The sequence below is a fragment of the Littorina saxatilis genome, linkage group LG14 (assembly GCF_037325665.1).
Source record: "Littorina saxatilis isolate snail1 linkage group LG14, US_GU_Lsax_2.0, whole genome shotgun sequence".
NCBI lineage: Eukaryota > Metazoa > Mollusca > Gastropoda > Littorinimorpha > Littorinidae > Littorina > Littorina saxatilis.
Genome location: NC_090258.1, coordinates 37,728,906 through 37,747,234, shown reverse-complemented (window position 1 = coordinate 37,747,234; position 18,329 = coordinate 37,728,906). Strand labels below are relative to the sequence as shown.

At 42.2% G+C, this 18,329-nt stretch overlaps 1 protein-coding gene across 1 annotated transcript in view; it reads right to left on the bottom strand.

The window, feature by feature from the left end:
* The window catches only part of LOC138947710 (uncharacterized), a 58,806-nt gene extending 41,216 nt beyond the window's left edge, over positions 1-17,590 (bottom strand). Inside the window, exons 1-5 of the mRNA XM_070319251.1 lie at positions 17,414-17,590; positions 6,381-6,560; positions 4,348-4,566; positions 3,275-3,529; positions 605-826 (exon numbers count right to left, since the gene is read on the bottom strand). Of these exons, the coding sequence (XP_070175352.1) occupies positions 605-826; positions 3,275-3,529; positions 4,348-4,566; positions 6,381-6,560; positions 17,414-17,561 (1,024 nt within the window). The 5' untranslated portion in view covers positions 17,562-17,590. The remainder of the gene's footprint in view (positions 1-604; positions 827-3,274; positions 3,530-4,347; positions 4,567-6,380; positions 6,561-17,413) is intronic.
* Positions 17,591-18,329: the final 739 nt, after the last annotated feature.

Sequence of the window (18,329 nt, the reverse complement as noted above, 5' to 3'; positions counted from 1 at the left end):
GTCGATTGGATTCGTTGTGCATTGCATGACTGATGTTATAGGCTCAGTCCTCCCCGCGTAAGTAAACGATTCGCCTAAACCGTCTGAGATTTGACCAGGCTTTACATGTGAGGAAGCCATTACGCCAATACGCCATATACCAAATATTAACAGCCTGTGTATCATGGAGGAGGAATTATTTTTAAATGAAGTTCCAAAAAGACACTGGCGTCAATCTGCAAAAGGTGTTTATAACGAAAAATTCAACTCTGAACGAAAAGAAGTGACGATGTTGATTTAGAGTATGTGTTCAAGTGGAGGGGTGTTTTATCCCATGATAAGCCCGTGCAGATCTGGGATTGTCAGCTGAACTATTTTTAAAAAGAATACAGGAAAGCGCGCTTTAATTCCCATTAAGCGTTGTACGCTACTGCGCTATACTGTCTTGTCACTTCAAGCGTTGTACGCTACTGCGCTATACTGTCTTGTCACTTCAAACCACTACGTTTTACACGTAAATGTCAGCGCGTTCAATCTCGGGCGTGGATTATCTTCTTTTTTCAGTATTTGCCTTAAAAGTTGTACATAGTCACAAAAAGTGCACTGACGATGTCAAAACACTTACCCAAGAAGAGAACTGTGGCAAGGCCGGAGGACTGGGGACCGTCACAATCAGATGATGACAGTCGTAAAGCGCTGGGCTGAGTGGTGTTGTAGCACACACAGCGTTGCCCCACTGTGAAATACGCGGCGTACGTGCTGTCCTGACCTCGACACCGCTCTGTGCAGGTCAGCTCGTTTAACGACTTGAACTGGCCTTCTGTGTCCAGTTGGGAGAAACATCCCTCTGCAAATAGGGCAAAATATTTCTGTCAAACCACGGTCGATTAAGGCTTTTGTACAAACCAACAACCGAAGATAGTGAATGTCCATCTTTGTATCGTTATCATTTGTCTGTTTTGTTCGTCCACTTTAAGGAGAAAAATATAAGAAACGACCGTAATGCGGTTTGTCAGTTTGCATCTCCGGCCAAAATGTAGTTAACATATCTCGTGATCACGTTCTAGTGCTTAAAGCCACCCTCCGTCTCACGTAAACCTACTGTTTCGGATCACTGAGCTCCCCGAGCCTTTTTTATACAGTGCAAACATACTTCCATTTGAACTCTCACCGAACAAAAACATCCTGGCTGCTTACCGTTTAGAGTGAGACATTTTCAAAGAATTTGTTCGTGCAGTTAGAAAGAAAGTACATTAAAACAAATCGTAAGCCTCGTTTTGGCGCTAGATCTATCTTTTAAAATCTAAATAATAAGTTGACACGGTTTGATACACAAACATTGTTAAAACACCAAAGAATTATTATATCATCAAAACGATTAAGTCAGTACAGTTCGAAGTTTTAAAAGTTAGAAAAGATGTATATCAAGCAAACCGGGTGTATGAGTCGAGTGGTGTGTGCAACTTGCAGCTCTTTTGAATTGATGACGGGGAAGAGGGCTACCGAAAACGATACAACTTTGGGTGTTTTTAAATGCTGGTCGACTGAGATTTCAACCATTTGATACTGTTTGTTGCTGTGCCTATGTAGATTGAGTATTGCTCGCATACAAACGTACTTCCGCGACAGGGCGACTATCACATCAAATAAGCTTACCATTGCAAAAGCAGACGAATTTTCGAACCGCTACAGTTTCTTTGAAGATGCCGCCACTCTGTTTTGTGTCACTATCAGTAATTTGTTATAGGGCGCCCTTGTTATAACGTTGTGCTTGAATTGTATTTCAGATTCAGAGGTGCACAATAACAGGCTTTTGCAGATATAGAGTAGGATTAAAAGCGCAAACGACAAAATTGATCATGTATGAAAAAGTGGGTCACACGGGGCCCCGATGGCTCGGGGGTTTAATAAACCACGAAAACTGGTCTGTGGTTTACGCGTGCTAAATACCAATTCAAGGGATCTGTAAGTGTCATTTAATGTTGTTGAATGTTATTGTGAGTGTGTCCCATAATGTTAGTACTGCTGTCCTAGTGAAAGATGTCATCGTTCTGTAAACCACTTGTGAGGCGGAGTGGGGCTTTGAGGCTGTCTGTGTGCGGTAATGCCAAAATGGACCCAAATAAGATGTTTTACAATTTGCTTACGTAATTAAACACTAGTGGTAAGGCGTCCGCCCCGTGATCGGGAGGTCGTGGGTTCGAACCCCGGCCGGGTCATACCTAAGACTTTAAAATTGGCAATCTAGTGGCTGCTCCGCCTGGCGTCTGGCATTATGGGGTTAGTGCTAGGACTGGTTGGTCCGGTGTCAGAATAATGTGACTGGGTGAGACATGAAGCCTGTGCTGCTACTTCTGTCTTGTATGTGGCGCACGTTATATGTCAAAGCAGCACCGCCCTGATATGGCCCTTCATGGTCGGCTGGGCGTTAAGCAAACAAACAAACAAACAAACAAATTAAACACAATGTCTTGACTAAACTACCCCAGATTGTAAGTACTCTTTTTTTTTCTCGGGAATACTCGACTTCTAGGCTTTTGACGTAATTAGTTCACGTGCGGGGCCTGATCCTCGCGCTGTCATGCCCGGATAATGATGATAATTAATCCGTTGAAAAAATTGCAATGAAGGACAATGAAAAGTGGAATAATGTCAAATGAATAGATGCCTGAGGCATGTCTGAAAGCCCTATGGCCTCCACGCACCTGGAAAAGACAAGCACAGAAGCTTTAAAGCTAACTTACGAACTAAGTTACGAACTAACTATCTACCTAACGCTAAAGGGGTCTATGTCGACGAAAAGTAGGTGTATTCCCTGTGGGTGCTTTTCCAGCAGGCGTTTTTCCTGTATAAATACACCCGGGTGGATTCCCAATAGGAAATTACAATACCGCTCAATCTCGCGCCAAGCGCGTGACTGCCGTAAACCGATTTCAATTACCTTAGCGTTACTTCCCCTTCCAAAATGGTGGTTCGACGGGAGAATCTGATAGAATTCCTGAATGCGTGTTCGGCATTCAGCCAACCGAATGGAATTTCTAAGAAATACCAAAAAAAGATTGAAAAACATCAAATTCTCCAGATGTCGCTAAGCATCACATGACTTTCAGTTAGATCGGCGAAACGCTACAGGAAATACACCCGGGTTGATTCCCTGTAGGTGCATTTCCTGCAAGGCGTTTTCCCTGTTTTAATGCATCCACAGGAAATACACTCACTTTTGGTCGACATAGACCCTTTCTGCCTAACTAACTATCAAACTAAAAGAATAATAAATATGTAAAGGAGCACTCACGGAAGGTGGAGAAGACGGACCAAAGGTCAGGGTCACCACCACACAGTTTGTTCTCGTTCTGACAACGCGTGATGCACTGAGCGTTGTCGGCAGAAACGGAAGGCGTAGCATCAGCGCATGCGCACTGGCTGCCTTTCAGCATGGCATAGGCATTGTTGAGCTGGAGACAAGTATCTCTGCATCCGGCCTCTCCGTAGTTACCAGCCAGGACGACGCTGTCGTTGCTTTGGAAACAGCCTTCGTAGCTGTCCGCGGCTGTGAGTGATACAAAATTTAACTTTTTGTGTCGATTTAATTGATGCAAAGATCAAATCACTTGAGAAACATTAAAACACCACACAAGCTTCACAAAGTCTGTGAAGGAATAGTATTTGGGTGAACTGAACGGGATCTTACGACAGAAAAACTAAAAATAAAACACACAAACAAACAAACAAACAAACAAAACAACAACAAAACTAACAAACAAGAACAAAAACAAACAAACAAACAAACAATCAAGCAAACAAATAAACAAAAGACTGAGCTCTGACAAGAGACCGAGTACGCAAAGATTGTACTGCCACGTACACAAAGATTTCGAGGAACGAACAGTGGACAGCCCTCAAATTCAAAGGCCTTCATTCGAAAGAGGTCGAGAAAAGTGCTGTCACTGAACAAGTGAGACACTGTATTGTTGGTGCATTACACAACGCAAACAGCAAGATCTATGGAAGTAAGGTCCATGGCACAATCAGCACAAAAGGGAAATAAGAACGAATATGACACTAACACAATAAAACATCCAGAGCCACTGACTATTACCACTCAACGGGCAAGACTTTTAACTTTTTTACAGGTCATTGGCACAACCAGTAAAAACAAATTCAGCACAATAAATGTGCGAATGAAAAAAAAAGACACAAGAAGAATAAAACATCCCCCGTGTGTTTTGTATTTGTCCAGCGTGTGTGCTCTTATGCGATGTTTCCCTAGTCTGCGTCCTGTCCTGTCAAGTTTATACATGTGAAAAAATAACACCCAAAAGAGAATTAACTTTTTTTTTAAAGAATAAAACATCAAGGGACGCTTACGAGAGCACGACATGCCAGACACACTAGGATAAGATCCAGTCCAAACGGCCTGGTTCCAAGCGGCCTGACAGGTGAGGGAGAAAGTACTCTCCCATCCGTTCTCCACGTGGAAGGTATGCCCACTCTGACACTGGTACTTGGCCTGTGCAAGGTAGCCGGTGGGGCCACTGAAGTTGGAGAAACTCAGTGCGATGGTGGGTGGGGCTCCACACTCTATGACTGCACATACACAAATGTCATTAATATAAACGTTTGAAAACTATACTGTACATGAATTCCTAGCATCTCGTCAGTCTACCTGGCTATCGATGAAGCACGTGAAAGCTGAAGTATTTATCTGGAAAAGTCAATAAAAAATGTGAAAGTCTAACCTGCCATGGGGACCATCTGTTGATAAAGACCATCTGCTTAAGAGATCACCCCAGATAATCCCCGACGAGTATCTGGTTTAATATAATTCACCCTTCCACAGTGACCACCTTTCCATAACAACCACGTTTGATTCCTTGTGTGTTCGTAATAGACAGGTGAGGTTGGACAATCGTATCATTTGTGTTTTACGTTTGTGTGTGTGCATGCGAAGGTGAAAGGAATTGATAATCGTTAACTGCTGTACATATTTATTCCGAACCTTTGTCAAGAATCTTCAAAACTGTATCTTCTGCGTACATCTAATCGGTATTCATACTGTAAGTATGTGATTTAGTCGTGTGTTTTTATCGACGATGTCATTGTATGTCAATAAGCATCCGAAACAACAGTTCTCCATGATACTTGATTCAATAAACTTTCTTAAATTGTAAGCCTTACCTGGGATCGCAATGACAGGAAATGTCATGTACTTTGTCAGAACAACTTCTCAAAATACCCGAGATAAAATCGGAAACTGATCGTTAATATCAGTTAATATTTCGAATTCATTTGCCAGGTGTCTTTTTATTGTTACGGAACAAAGAAGACGGACAACGTGCTGTTTGTGTCCATCTTTTGTTCCAGTCAGTCGGAATTGCTCTCTTTGATTGGAGAGTCAATAAAGGAAGACAACCCATTATTACACTTCCTGACAAATATAATTCGATAGACCTGTCGCGTGTTTCTTTCAGGCGAGATATTCTTTCGGCTAGCCGCTCGCGAAGCTAGGAGGCGAGATTGTCTATGAAACGGTTTAATGGCTAGCTACGCAAGAATTAAACACCATTGGTTGATTCCGAAAAGGTCGTCTGCACTGGTCGGTAAAAAAACATGGACAGCCAATCGGATGGGCAGCTGCGTGGCCGCCATGTTTTGTCGCCAAGCGAGCAAGCCCAAAGCTACCTAGCGTCGGCTAGCGTCACTCCCGGCGAGATGTTCCCAAGAAACGGTACTTCCTCGCCCCACTCGCCAATCTCGCCTATTCTCGCCTGTAAGAAACAGGGGACTGGTTGAACTGCTTAGCGTAACAGAGTAACGAGTTTCTGTGAGAGCCAGGATTTGTACTTGTAGAGCAAATACAGTGTAACCCAACCCCCCCCCCCCCCCTTGAAATAACTCCCCATCCCTTACCCTCACACAACCCCGCCAGGGCTTAATCTGAAGTGTGTGTGTGTGGGGTGGGGGGTTCTGGGTTCCGGAAGCCCTCCTCCCCTTACCTTGCAAACGTATCTTACTTTTCATGGAGAGACCAGAATTACTCCTTTTGAATGCTAAATGTCAACAGAATCTAGGGGAAAGGCCCCCAAGACCATCCGCCTGGCCAGCCCCTGTACCCTTGCCTCTTTTGGAAGCCCCTCCATCTCATACACTAAGTCAAGTCCTGACCGCTCACCCCCGAGTTAAGACTTTCCCCCTTTTTGAGACCTTGCTTTGTTAGATTTTTTCCTCTCATAATTTTACCTCCATTTTATCGGACTCCCTCTATCCTAATACCCAAATTGATCAGTTGTTTTATGTTTGTTTGTTTGTTTGTTTATTTGGGTTTTTTGGGGTTGGAGGTCTTCAAAAGGGCATCATATTTACGGGCTTTGATGATGGCTATAACGAGAACTCTGTCTTACCCTGACAGTCGATGAGAGGTAGTGTCCAGTTGCCGTCCGCACTGCACGTGGAGTTGACGTCACCCTGGGCACTGACGTAGCCTGCGTCACAGCTGTAGGTAGCGATGCCCAGGTAGGATGTTCTGAAAACTGTGGTCACGGTGGCGTTGGGCATTGGGGGTGGCGAGCCACAGTCTACGTCTGAAATCCAGCAGGGAAGACAGTTAAATACTGATTCAGTTTTCTGGGGGAAAATGACTCGAATTGACAATCCCATGATAGAATAACGAGAAAGCGCAAAACAAATGTCTGTATGCTAGTCATGATATTACTGAGCAGGAACCGATGTAGCAGCCTATTATGAAGCAGCCCAGTTTGACCGGGATGTCATTCTAGGCTAGCCTATTTTGACCGGGAGGTCATTCTGGGCTAGTCAGTTTTGACCCCCCTTCAAACTTTATGAATGAGTACATTTAAGACCTTTAGAAACAATATTTATGCATATATGTATACAACTACGTATATCTAAGGTTTGGGGGGATCCCGGTCAAAATCAGCTAGCCCAGAATGACCCCCCGGTCAAAACTGACTAGGCCAGTCAGTTTTGACCCCCCCTTCAAACTTCAAGAATAAGTACTTTAAGACCTTTTAAAACGAATTAAATGTAAATGTGGACAATATTTGTTGGAAAATGATACTGAAAAAAAATCGAGAAAAAAAACCTTTAACTTTATCTTAACAAAATTTTTTTTTAAAGTTTCGACGCTTCCCTGTGTGTCCCAGAGTCAACTTTGTGCAGACTCTCCTCGGTGTCCGAACACCCCCGTGTGCACGCATGCGCACGATAAAGATCCCAGGGTCACAGCGAAAGCCTCAGGCCTTGGAAACACGAATACATGCATGCAAAAATATGAAGCCCGGGTGTCCGTTCGGCCAACAGCCAATAAAGTAACCATTTCAGCACTGACCCAAGACGACCCAAGCCGGTCCCTAGCCCATTTCAGGTCTCCTCTAGCAGCCGGCAGCCAGCTGTCTACACCCCCCCCCCCCCCCCCCCCCGCATTTTTATTTTTTATTTTCATACAAAGCCGGGTTTTCCCGTGTAACATGCCCCTAATGGCCTTGCCGTGAGGGCGTAAAACTTACATTTTCTTCGAGGGTGGAGTGTGAAGGGCGGGGTGGGGGTGTCTGAAGACAACACCCCATGATATGGCGTCTGTTCAGGACGGCTCGTTTCACGTATTGCACGCTCACTGTATGTTTTTTCTTTAAACAACAAGACTTGCGTATATGCTGTTTCTGCTGTTTCAGAGAAAATCATGAATTTGTTCAAGAAATCACCATTATCATTTGTAATTATGTTTGACTATTTCATAACAAACATGGCAGGATGGAATCTATAGCTTAATGCGATGTGGGTTTTTTTACGGGATGAGAGGTGAACGTGAATGGAGAGAATATAATATTATTGATTTTAGGATTCGGATTTCAATGTCACTGGGTCCAACCAGTTTTGACGCCACACTTTGCTTAAAAAAATTCCATGTCAGTGTTCGGGGGTCAAAACATTTGGGACATCAACTTTAACCTTTCCCAGTTTAAAATACTAAGTTTTGCCCCATAAATGTAATATCCCAAACGAGTTTGCTCAAAAACATCACAACAACATTGTTCTCCTTTAACTTTGCCACGAGTCGCAGGACCCTACAGCACAAAGAGCGGTCAAGCCAAACAAGGAAGGGACAGCCATACTGACCACAACCCCAAGCCCTGAGGGTCTATGGGCGGATTATGAATAGCCACAGGTCAGGGTAGACAAATCTTGGGGTTACGCCACGAGTGATCTGCCCCTGAGAACCCCGGCCCCGCAAGGTGGCAGCAGCTGACCGGAAGGATCAGGCCATTACCGGTAGCGCACTCACCCCCTAAGTCGCAGTAGGAAGCTGGAAGAGCTGTGATGGCGGTTATCGCGTTTGCCTCTTCCAGATGATGTGAGGGAGAATGTCGTTATGTCCCGCGACTGTCCCTGTGGTTGGAAGCAGACACTAGGAGTCCGGAATCGGCGTGGATCCTGACAGCAGCCTTGTCGTGCTGAAAACGCGTCATGAATGCGCCGGGGGAGATCGCGTGTCAGCTAGGGCCTTCTGGCCGCGTCCTGGACGAAGACCTTTAGGACCCTAACGATCCCAGGTTCAAGTCCTTGCTCTGTAAACGGCTGTTTAACCCTTGGGCACAGCCATCGTGATCCGCAGCACTTCCAGTGCCCAACCTTTGGCTGAGGTCCAGGCGTGTCGTTTAGCAGTCGGCGTAACGTTGAAACTTCTTTTAAATTGTGTTGTCATTTTGGCGGAATTGTAAACTTTTATTTATGAGGGGGGTGGGGGGGGAGAAGGGGGCGGGGGGGGGGAGTAACGTCAAGAAATGCCTACAACTTGCCAAAACGTGTATGGCCATTTCCGCGTGTGTGTTGATGAACATTAATGGGAGCCAAGCAACATCATCGAGCAAATGTCACTTTACAAAGTAAGTTTGACAAAATATGTTTGACAAAAGGCTGAGACCAAATCTGCTAACGGCAGACAGGACAAGTTTGGTTCTTGGAAATAGACGGCAAGGTTTATCCTTTCCATGGCATGGAACAAAGAACATATTCACGTCTTGCAGGGTTAAGTTAACCGCACTAATACCAAAGTTCGTTGTAAAAAAAGGTCAACAAAAAAAGACAGATCACAGTAAAATTCGACGTGTTTTTTCATTTTTTTTGCTTGTTTTAAGATTTCGCTTCTTGTTTCCTTTTTTTTTTCTTTTTTGACAAATGGAGATCCCGTTGTCCAATTCCAATTACATTTTTGGTCAACAAAAACAAGCAAATGGATCGCTTTTCACATTTTTCTTTTGTTTTAGAAAGAAGCCATATTATGTGATATCTTTTTCATCTTTGGCCAGGAAAACAAAAAAATGAAATGTGTTAGGTCTTAAACATTCATCACAATTCTGTTTTTGTTTCGCGGTTGTGTGCGTTTCTACAAGCAAATAATACGTCCAACAGCAGTTATCCTGAGGTGTTCCTGGGACGCCCTCTAGCGGTTTGTTTTCCCGAAGATCTCCGCAGAAGTATTCACATACATTGCTCGCCAAAAGCTGGGATCAAACATTCATAGCTATTGTAATCACTGAAGCTCGGCGCCAACCACATTTAATTTCCACGACTTCTTCGCTCTAGCGAATCGCTCGTGATGGTACCGCCTTTTCTTTAATCAATTATACACGCCGCGCAAAATGTCTTGCCGGTACCGAATCCGTCCGGAAGACATTAACACGCCCATGAAGGCATCAGTCCTTTTCTGACGCTATCCTGGGATGGTGAAGTTACAGAGTTACCGAATCCCTTGAAGAAAGGGTCGCCTTGTGAGGTTTTTCTGCGGTCCAAAAAGGCGTTTGCCGGCAAATCATCTAAAATTCATTCCCGTGTTTGGCGTGCTTATTAAGGCGTGTAATTTTAGAAGGTTTTCATGAATCCAGCAGCAAAGTGGTCCTTTGACAGGGCTTTTCTACGTGCTTTTGTCAATAAGAAAGTATTCATGATAATTATTTTCTGTCGACCCAAATATAATATGAGTGATCACCGCGGTTTTGTTATAACTTTTACTTTTTATTTCTGGGTAGAAGTCACGGTACTGGAAAGAAAAAAGCGTCTAAACGACTGACAAAAATACGTTGGAAACGCGACAACAAAACCCCCAAAAAGAAAATAAATGGACGAGAGTGTTGATTGAGAGAAAGAGAGAGAGAAAGAGAGAAAGAGAGAGAGACAGAGAGAGAGACAGAGAGAGAGACAGAGACAGAGACAGAGAGAGAGACGTAAGACGTAAGACATTTTATTGATTAAACACACAAGGTTCATTTCAACGGGGTGTGGGGAGGGGGGGAGGGTCAGCAATGCATGCCCTGTGTTTGTATTTATGGACAATCACCCGGTTTTATCTCTTTCTCTCTAACATACACTCACACGAACGCACGCACGCTCTCACTCTCTCTCACTCTCTCTCTCTCTTTCTCTCTTAAACCTAAAGACATATCCAGCGCATGAATTAACAATATGGATAGGTGCAACGACAAACAAGTTTACAGTGCTAACATACATTATCGGCTTTCAATCATGCTCTATCGTTCCACGGCATTCCTCCGAAAGCGGCGTATGGCTGCCTAAATGGCGGGGTAAAAACGGTCATACACGTAAAATTCCACTCGTGCAAAACCACGAGTGTACGTGGGAGTTTCAGCCCACGAACGCAGAAGAAGAAGAAGAAGAAGTTCCACGGCACAAACTCTCTCTCTCTCTCTCTCTCTCTCTCTCTCTCTCTCTCTCTCTCTCTCTCTCTCTCTCTGTCTCTCTCTCTCTCTCTTTCTTTCTCTCACGCATTGATTTGTATAAATCTAGTTTATCCTACTGGGGATCGCTTGTGTGGAATATACTTCCAATGTACTGTAAAACATGTCAAACCCTTTCATCTTTTAAAAAAAATGTTCGAAAATATCTTTGTCAAAAATAATTCTCTCCCTACGCTTTAAAATCATAACAGTTACTGCATAACATCTTAATCATCATTTTAATAATCAATGAACCACGTTATTATAACTAGTGTTTTGTTACTTTTAACCTGATTACAAATTCTTAGTTAATTAGTTATTCGTTTGGCTGTTCAATACATGTTATATAAATATATAATTGTAATGTATAATGTCATGTATGTCTAAAAGGGACAGGTTGGAAGATTAGGCATTGCCTAAAACCTTTATCCCTTTGTATTAAAGTTTTGAATCTGAATCTGAATCTGAATCTCTTTCTTTCTCTCTCTCTCTCTTTCTCTCTCTCTCTCTCTCTCTCTCTCTCTATTTCTCTCTTTCTCTCTCCCTCTCTCTCTCTCTCTCTCTCTCTCTCTTTCTCTCTCCCTCTCTCTCTTTCTAACATACACACATTTCCAGCGCAAAAATCAACAATTTGAATAGGTACAACAACAACACAAGTGTACTACACCAGCATACATTATTTGCAATCAAACCTGCTCTAACATTCCACGGCACAAACTATGTATAACACATCGCAGTCTCGTTCACCTGTTCCACATTGGGTAACTAGTCCAAGAAACTTTTTCTTTATTGAAATATAAGAATCTGGCCACATGCACCACTGAATCCCCTTTATCTACAGACATAACACGTATAATACTGTTTGCATCTTCACTCTGGTTTTTTTTCTCTTAATATTTTGACATCAAGTCTATAATCACAATATCCTTTGCATACAAACAATACATGTTTCTCGTCTTCCACGTCCTCTCTGCATAGGCTACAGGGCAAATCAAAAGGCCCGGTACAACGTCAGTTCGATAGCGGCATTTGTGAGTGTTTATGGGTGAAATACCAAATCGAAATTGTATGTATGCATCTCGAAAACAGCGGAGCTGAATATGGTCTACTTCAGCGCGAATTTCTTGTTTAAAGAGCGAATAAAATTCAAATCGCTCCGAGTTCATGATGCTGTCGTGCCAGTCTTGCTGGAAGCAATCAAACAATTGTTGTCTGAATACTGCTATAAATCGATTCAAATCGCCTACACCTTGTTGCAGCCAGACATCTCCAAAGCCGTACATGCATAACATTTTTTTCAAATAATGAGACCATGTTTTCTTGCCATAACCCTGTAAATGTTTCATCATGTCATATGCTTTCCTTGGGAGTCTTTCGCTTGGCAAATGTAACACTCTCAGCCAATACTTAAATACAGCGAACCGACGAAGTGACATAAAGTGAGTAGCGGCCTAAGTCACCATATACCATCTTGTTTGGTGTTTGTCGTCCTACACACAAAAACCTCTTGCATGCAAACAAATGGGCTTTCTCAAGAGCTTCAAACCTTTGGAATCCCCTCAGCTCAGATCCATACATTAAGATCGGGAGGACCTGTGCGTCATATATTTTAAAAAAATACGCTTCTAGGTATGTTGCCTAGCCTCCACAAACATCTTAGGATTTGGCCAGTCCTTATCTTTGCCTTTGAGGCCAGATCGCTGACCATTTGCGTCAATGACAATGTTGTGGTGAAATTTAGCCCCAAGTACTTGTAACTGTTCACAACCTCTATGACCTCGTTTCCGTACTTCCAGGCTTCATTTGCTGCCACAAATCCTCCTTTTCTAAAAACGATTACCTTTGTCTTATCCAGGTTGACTGTCATGGAAAACTTATCCGTAAACTGTTTTAACACATCAATCTGTTTCTGTAAGCCGGCTGCGCCATAGGATATCAAGAGTACATCGTCGGCAAACAGCAATATGAGAATCTGCATCACGTCAGGTGTTAACTGTATTCCATGTTTACCGTTTTGAAACATTTCAAGTGCCAGTTCATTAATCAGGAATGAAAACAATGTTGGTGAAAGCACAGAACCTTGAGGGACTCCACATGGACAACGGAAAAACTCCGATGGGCCATCGTCGGTGCGAACACAAGACTTCACTCCTTTGTACATACTTTGCAGGATGTTCAACATCTTTCCGCCAACCCCGTGCTTGCGTAATACATTCCATAACATAGCCCCATTGACTGAGTCAAAAGCCTTGCGGAAGTCTACGAAACATATGTAGACCTTACCAGATCTTTTAAGAAGGTAAATGTACCTCTGGACAATAGCATACAGCACAAACATATTGTCCACAGTAGAGTGGTCTTTTCTGAAGCCACCCTGTTCCTCCTCTATTCTACTGTTGTCTTCCGCCCAGTCAGATAAGCGCCTGTTTAGTATGCTGCCAAACAACTTACCTACTATGCTCAGTAACGTAATGCCTCTGTAGTTATCAGGGTTGTTAATGTTTCCACTTTTGTGAATTGGGACAATTATCCCACAAGACCACGCGCAGAAGGGTAAACGCCTGTGTCAAAAATTTGGTTAAACAGCTTTACAAGAAACGGAAACTGTTTCGGGCAAGAGTTCTTTAACATTCCAGCACAAACGCCATCGTACCCGGGTGACTTGTTTAATTTCAATTTCTTGATACCAATCTCTATCTCATCAGCCGAGATGGGCTCGTCTAGGTAGTCAATGCCGGGTGTGTCCTCGGTCACTTCAGAGTGGTCGCTAGCCGGTGTAGCGGCCCATTTTGACACAGCCCAGTTTGACCGGGAGGTCATTCGTCTCCCGGTCATTCTAGGCTAGCCTATTTTGACCGGGAGGTCATTCTGGGCTAGTCAGTTTTGACCCCCCCCCCTAGTCAATTTTGACCCCTCTTCAAACTTTAAGAATGAGTACATTAAGACCTTTAGAAACAATATTTATACATATATATGTATACAACTACGTATATCTAAGGTTTGGGGGGATGTGTCATTCTCTCCCGGTCAAAATCAGCTAGCCCAGCATGACCCCCCGGTCAAAACTGACTAGGCCAGTCAGTTTTGAACCCCCCCTTCAAACTTCAAGAATGGGTACTTTAAGACCTTTTAAAACGAATTAAATGTAAATGTGGACAATATTTGGTGGAAAATGATATTGAAAAAAAAAATTCGAAAACAAACTAACTTTATTTTCTAAAAATAAATAAAAAGTTTTGACGTTTTCCTTTAAACTTCAAGAATAAGTACATTAGGACTTCAGATGACGAAATGTATCCATATATGTATGCATCTATGTAACTCAACAGGTTTGGGGGGATGTGTCATTCTGGGCTAGCCCAGAATGACCTCCAGGTCAAAATCAGCTAGCCGAGTCAGTAAAACTGACTTGTCCAGTCAGTTTTGACCCCCCTTTCAAACTTCAAGAATGAGTACTTTAAGACTTTTTAAAACGAATTAAATGTAAATGTGGACAATATTTGTTAGAAAATGATATTGAACAAAAAAAAATTAAAAAAATTAAAAATAAACCTTTAACTTTTTTTCTAAAAATAAAAGTGGCGACGCTTCCCTTCAAACTTCAAGAATAAGTACATTAGGACTTCAGATGACAAAATGTATGCATATATGTATGCATATATGTATCTCAACAGGTCAAAATCAGCTAGCCCAGAATGATCCCCCGGTCAAAACTGACTAGGCCAGTCAGTTTTGACCCCCCCCCCCCCTTCAAACTTCAAGAATAAGTACTTTAAGACCTTTTAAAACGAATTAAATGTAAATGTGGACAGTATTTCGTGGAAAATGATATTGAAAAAATAAATTCGAAAAAAAACCTTTAACTTTATTTTCTAAAAAAACAAAACAAGTTTTGACAAGTACATTAGGACTTCAGATGACGAAAAGTTAAAGTTTTGTTTCGATTTTTTATTTTTTCAATATCATTTTCTAACAAATATTGTCCACATTTACATTTAATTCGTTTTAAAAAGTCTTAAAGTACTCATTCTTGAAGTTTGAAGGGGGGGTCAAAACTGACTGGCCTAGTCAGTTATGACCGGGGGGGGTCATTCTGGGCTAGCTGATTTTGACCTGGAGGACATTCTGGCTAGCCCAGAATGACACATCCCCCAAACCTGTTGAGATACATAGATGCATGCATATATGCATACATTTCGTCATCTGAAGTCCTAATGTACTTATTCTTGAAGTTTGAAGGAAAGCGTCGAAACTTTTTTTTTTGTTAGAAGAAAAGTTAAAGGTTTTTTTCGATTTTTTTTTTCAATATCATTTTGCAACAAATATTGTCAACATTTAAACATTTAAAATGTTAACTTTGAAGGGGGGGTCAAAACTGACTGGCCTAGCTGATTTTGACCGGGAGGTCATTCATCCCCACAAACCTGTTGTGATACATAGATGCATACATATATGCATACATTTCGTCATCTGAAGTCCTAATGTACTTATTCTTGAAGTTTGAAGGGAAGCGTCGAAACTTTTTTTTTTGTTAGAAGAAAAGTTAAAGTTTTTTTTCGATTATTTTTTTTTTCAATATCATTTTGCAACAAATATTGTCAACATTTACATTGAATTCGTTTTAAAAGGTCTTAAAGTACTTATTCTTGAACTTTGAAGGGGGGGTCAAAACTGACTGGCCTAGTCAGTTTTGACCGGGGGGTCATTCTGGGCTAGCTGATTTTGACCGGGAGGTCATTCATCCCCAAAAACCTGTTGAGATACAAAGATGCATACATATATGCATACATTTCGTCATCTGAAGTCCTAATGTACTCATTCTTGAAGTTTGAAGGGGGGAGGGGTAAAAACTGACTGGCCTAATCAGTTTTGACCGGGGGGTCATTCTAGGCTAGCTGATTTTGACCGGGAGGTCATTCTGGGCTAGCCAGAATGACACATCCCCCCAAACCTGTTGAGATACATAGATGCATACATATATGCATACATTTCGTCATGTGAAGTCCTAATGTACTTATTCTTGAAGTTGGAAGGGAAACGTCGAAACTTTTTATTTTTGATTTTTTTTAGAAAAAAAAGTGTTTTTTTCGATTTTTTATATTATTTTCCACGAAATATTGTCCACATTTACATTTAGTTCGTTTTAAAAGGTCTTAAAGTACTTATTCTTGAAGTTTGAAGGGGGGGTTAAAACTGACTGGCCTAGTCAGTTTTGACCGGGGGGTCATTCTAGGCTAGCTGATTCCAAAACCTGTTGAGATACATAGATGCATACATATATGCATACATTTCGTCATCTGAAGTCCTAATGTACTTATTCTTGAAGTTTGAAGGGAAGCGTCGAAACTGTGGTTTTTTTGTTTAAATTAAGTTAAAGGTTTTTTTCTTGATTTTTTATTCAGTATCATTTTCCAACAAATATTGTCCACATTTACATTTAATTCGTTGTAAAAGGTCTTAAAGTACTTATTCTTGAAGTTTGAATGGGGGGGTCAAAACTGACTGGCCTAGTCAGTTTTGAACGGGGGGTCATTCTGGGCTAGCTGATTTTGACCGGGAGGTCATTCTGGGCTAGCCCAGAATGAGCCCCCCCCCCCCCCAAACTTGTGGAGATGCATAGATGCATTCATTTATGCATACATTTCGTTTTAAAAGGTCCTAGTGTATTTATTTTTGAAGTTTCAAAGGAAGCGTCAAAACCTTCTTTTTTTTTTAGAAATTTTTTTTTTTTAATTTTTATTTTTTAGATCATTTTTCCAACAGATTTTGTGCACACATACATATACATATGTATTTCGTTTTAAAAGGTCCTAACACACTTATTCTTAAAGTTTGAAGGGGGGGTCAAAACTGACTGGGGGGGGGTCAATATTGGCTAGCCCAGAATGACCTCCCGGTCAAAATCAGCTAGCCCAGAATGACCTCCCGGTCAAAACTGACTATGTGTTAAAATGACCTGTTACACCGGATCTAAGTAGGGAGGGGTTCTTGTATACCAGAAGCCCCCCCCCATTACTCGGTAAAAGTATCTTTTTTGCAAGAAGAGACCCAAAACACCTCCTTCAAATGCTAAATGTCAACAGCATCTGCGGGACAAGGCCACCTCCTAGCCAGCAACTGTTCCCCTGCCTCATTTTGAAGCCACTCCCTCTCATACACCATGTGCCGCCTTACTGAATGTGGTTGACATGCGAGACTTTCAGCCACCAACAATCAAAAAAGGCATATCTTAAAACATCAAGACAAAATTGTCGGGACGGATCGTGGAATCTTAAGACGTGTTTGAGCTGATCTGAGGTAATGGAGAATAGAGAAGCTGCAGCCAAACCTTAGCCGTGCTGTAAGACAATGACAAAAACTGTGAGTTATTTATTTTACTTGAAAACTTCAACCAGCAACACAAAAACAACATTCACAGAAATTATTTTAGCTGTTTAAGCTGAGGGTAAATCAGACAAAAACTGGCATTGAGTTACCCGGATGTATCTTAATCTGCTTATGTGCTGGCTTTTCCGTGACATTATTGTGCTGACTTTTCCGTGACATTATTGTGCTGGCTGGCTCACGCTATTATTATGAGGGTCAGGAAAACATCCGAGTTTTTGTTCATGAAAGTAAGAAAAGAAAATTAAAAATAAAATAAAATAAAATAAACCGGTTGAAAAGAAATCGAAAGGTCTTACAATAGCACGTGACATTGGGACCTTCCCAGTCGCCATTTTGGTTGCAGGTGAGAGTGACGTCACTGGAATTTGGGTGCGCCGTGCCTTCAATACATGTGTAGACAGCCGTGCTGTTGACAGTGATATTGCTGTACAATGGTGGATCCATGTTGACTGGAGTTGGGGGTAGAGGGCAGGTTACGGCTGAAACAGTTAGAATAAACAATTGTATTCAAATGTTTTTGAGCAAAGAACTTCTTTTTCCTCCTCTGCGTTCACGGGCTGGAACTACCACCTACGCTCGTGATTTTCACGAGTGTGTTTTTACGTGTATGACAGTTTTTTCCCCACCATATAGGTAGTCATATTCTGTTTGTGGGGTGTTTTTTTTTATTGGGGGGGTGCGTGCTGGGTGTTTTCGTGTTTCTATAACCAACCGAACACTGACATGGATTACAGGATCTTGTCCGTGCGCAATTGGTCTTGTGCCTGGGTGTGATGATAGTTGACCTGAAAGAACGGACAAATCTCCACCCTTAACTCACCTCCTCTCTCTCCCTTTCTCTCTCTCTCGCTCTCTCTCTCTCCCTCTCTCTCACTCACTCACTCACTCACTCTCTTTCCCTCTCTCTCATTCTCTCTCACCCTCTCTCTCTCTCCGTCTATCTCTCTCTCACTCACTCTCTCTCTTTCTCTCTCACCCTCTCTCTCTCTCTCTCTCTCACACTCACTCACTCTATCTATATCTCTCTCTTTCCCCCTCTATCTCTATCTCTCTCTCTCACTCTCTCTCTATCTCTCTCTCTCTCTCTCTCTCATGCATGCCACAGGCATGCCAGGCAACTTTTCTTTAACGCTCACATTCAATCAATCATTGATTATGCGTCAACACTTTGGGATTGTGCGAGTGCAAAAACTCTGAAACCTTTATTTAGTA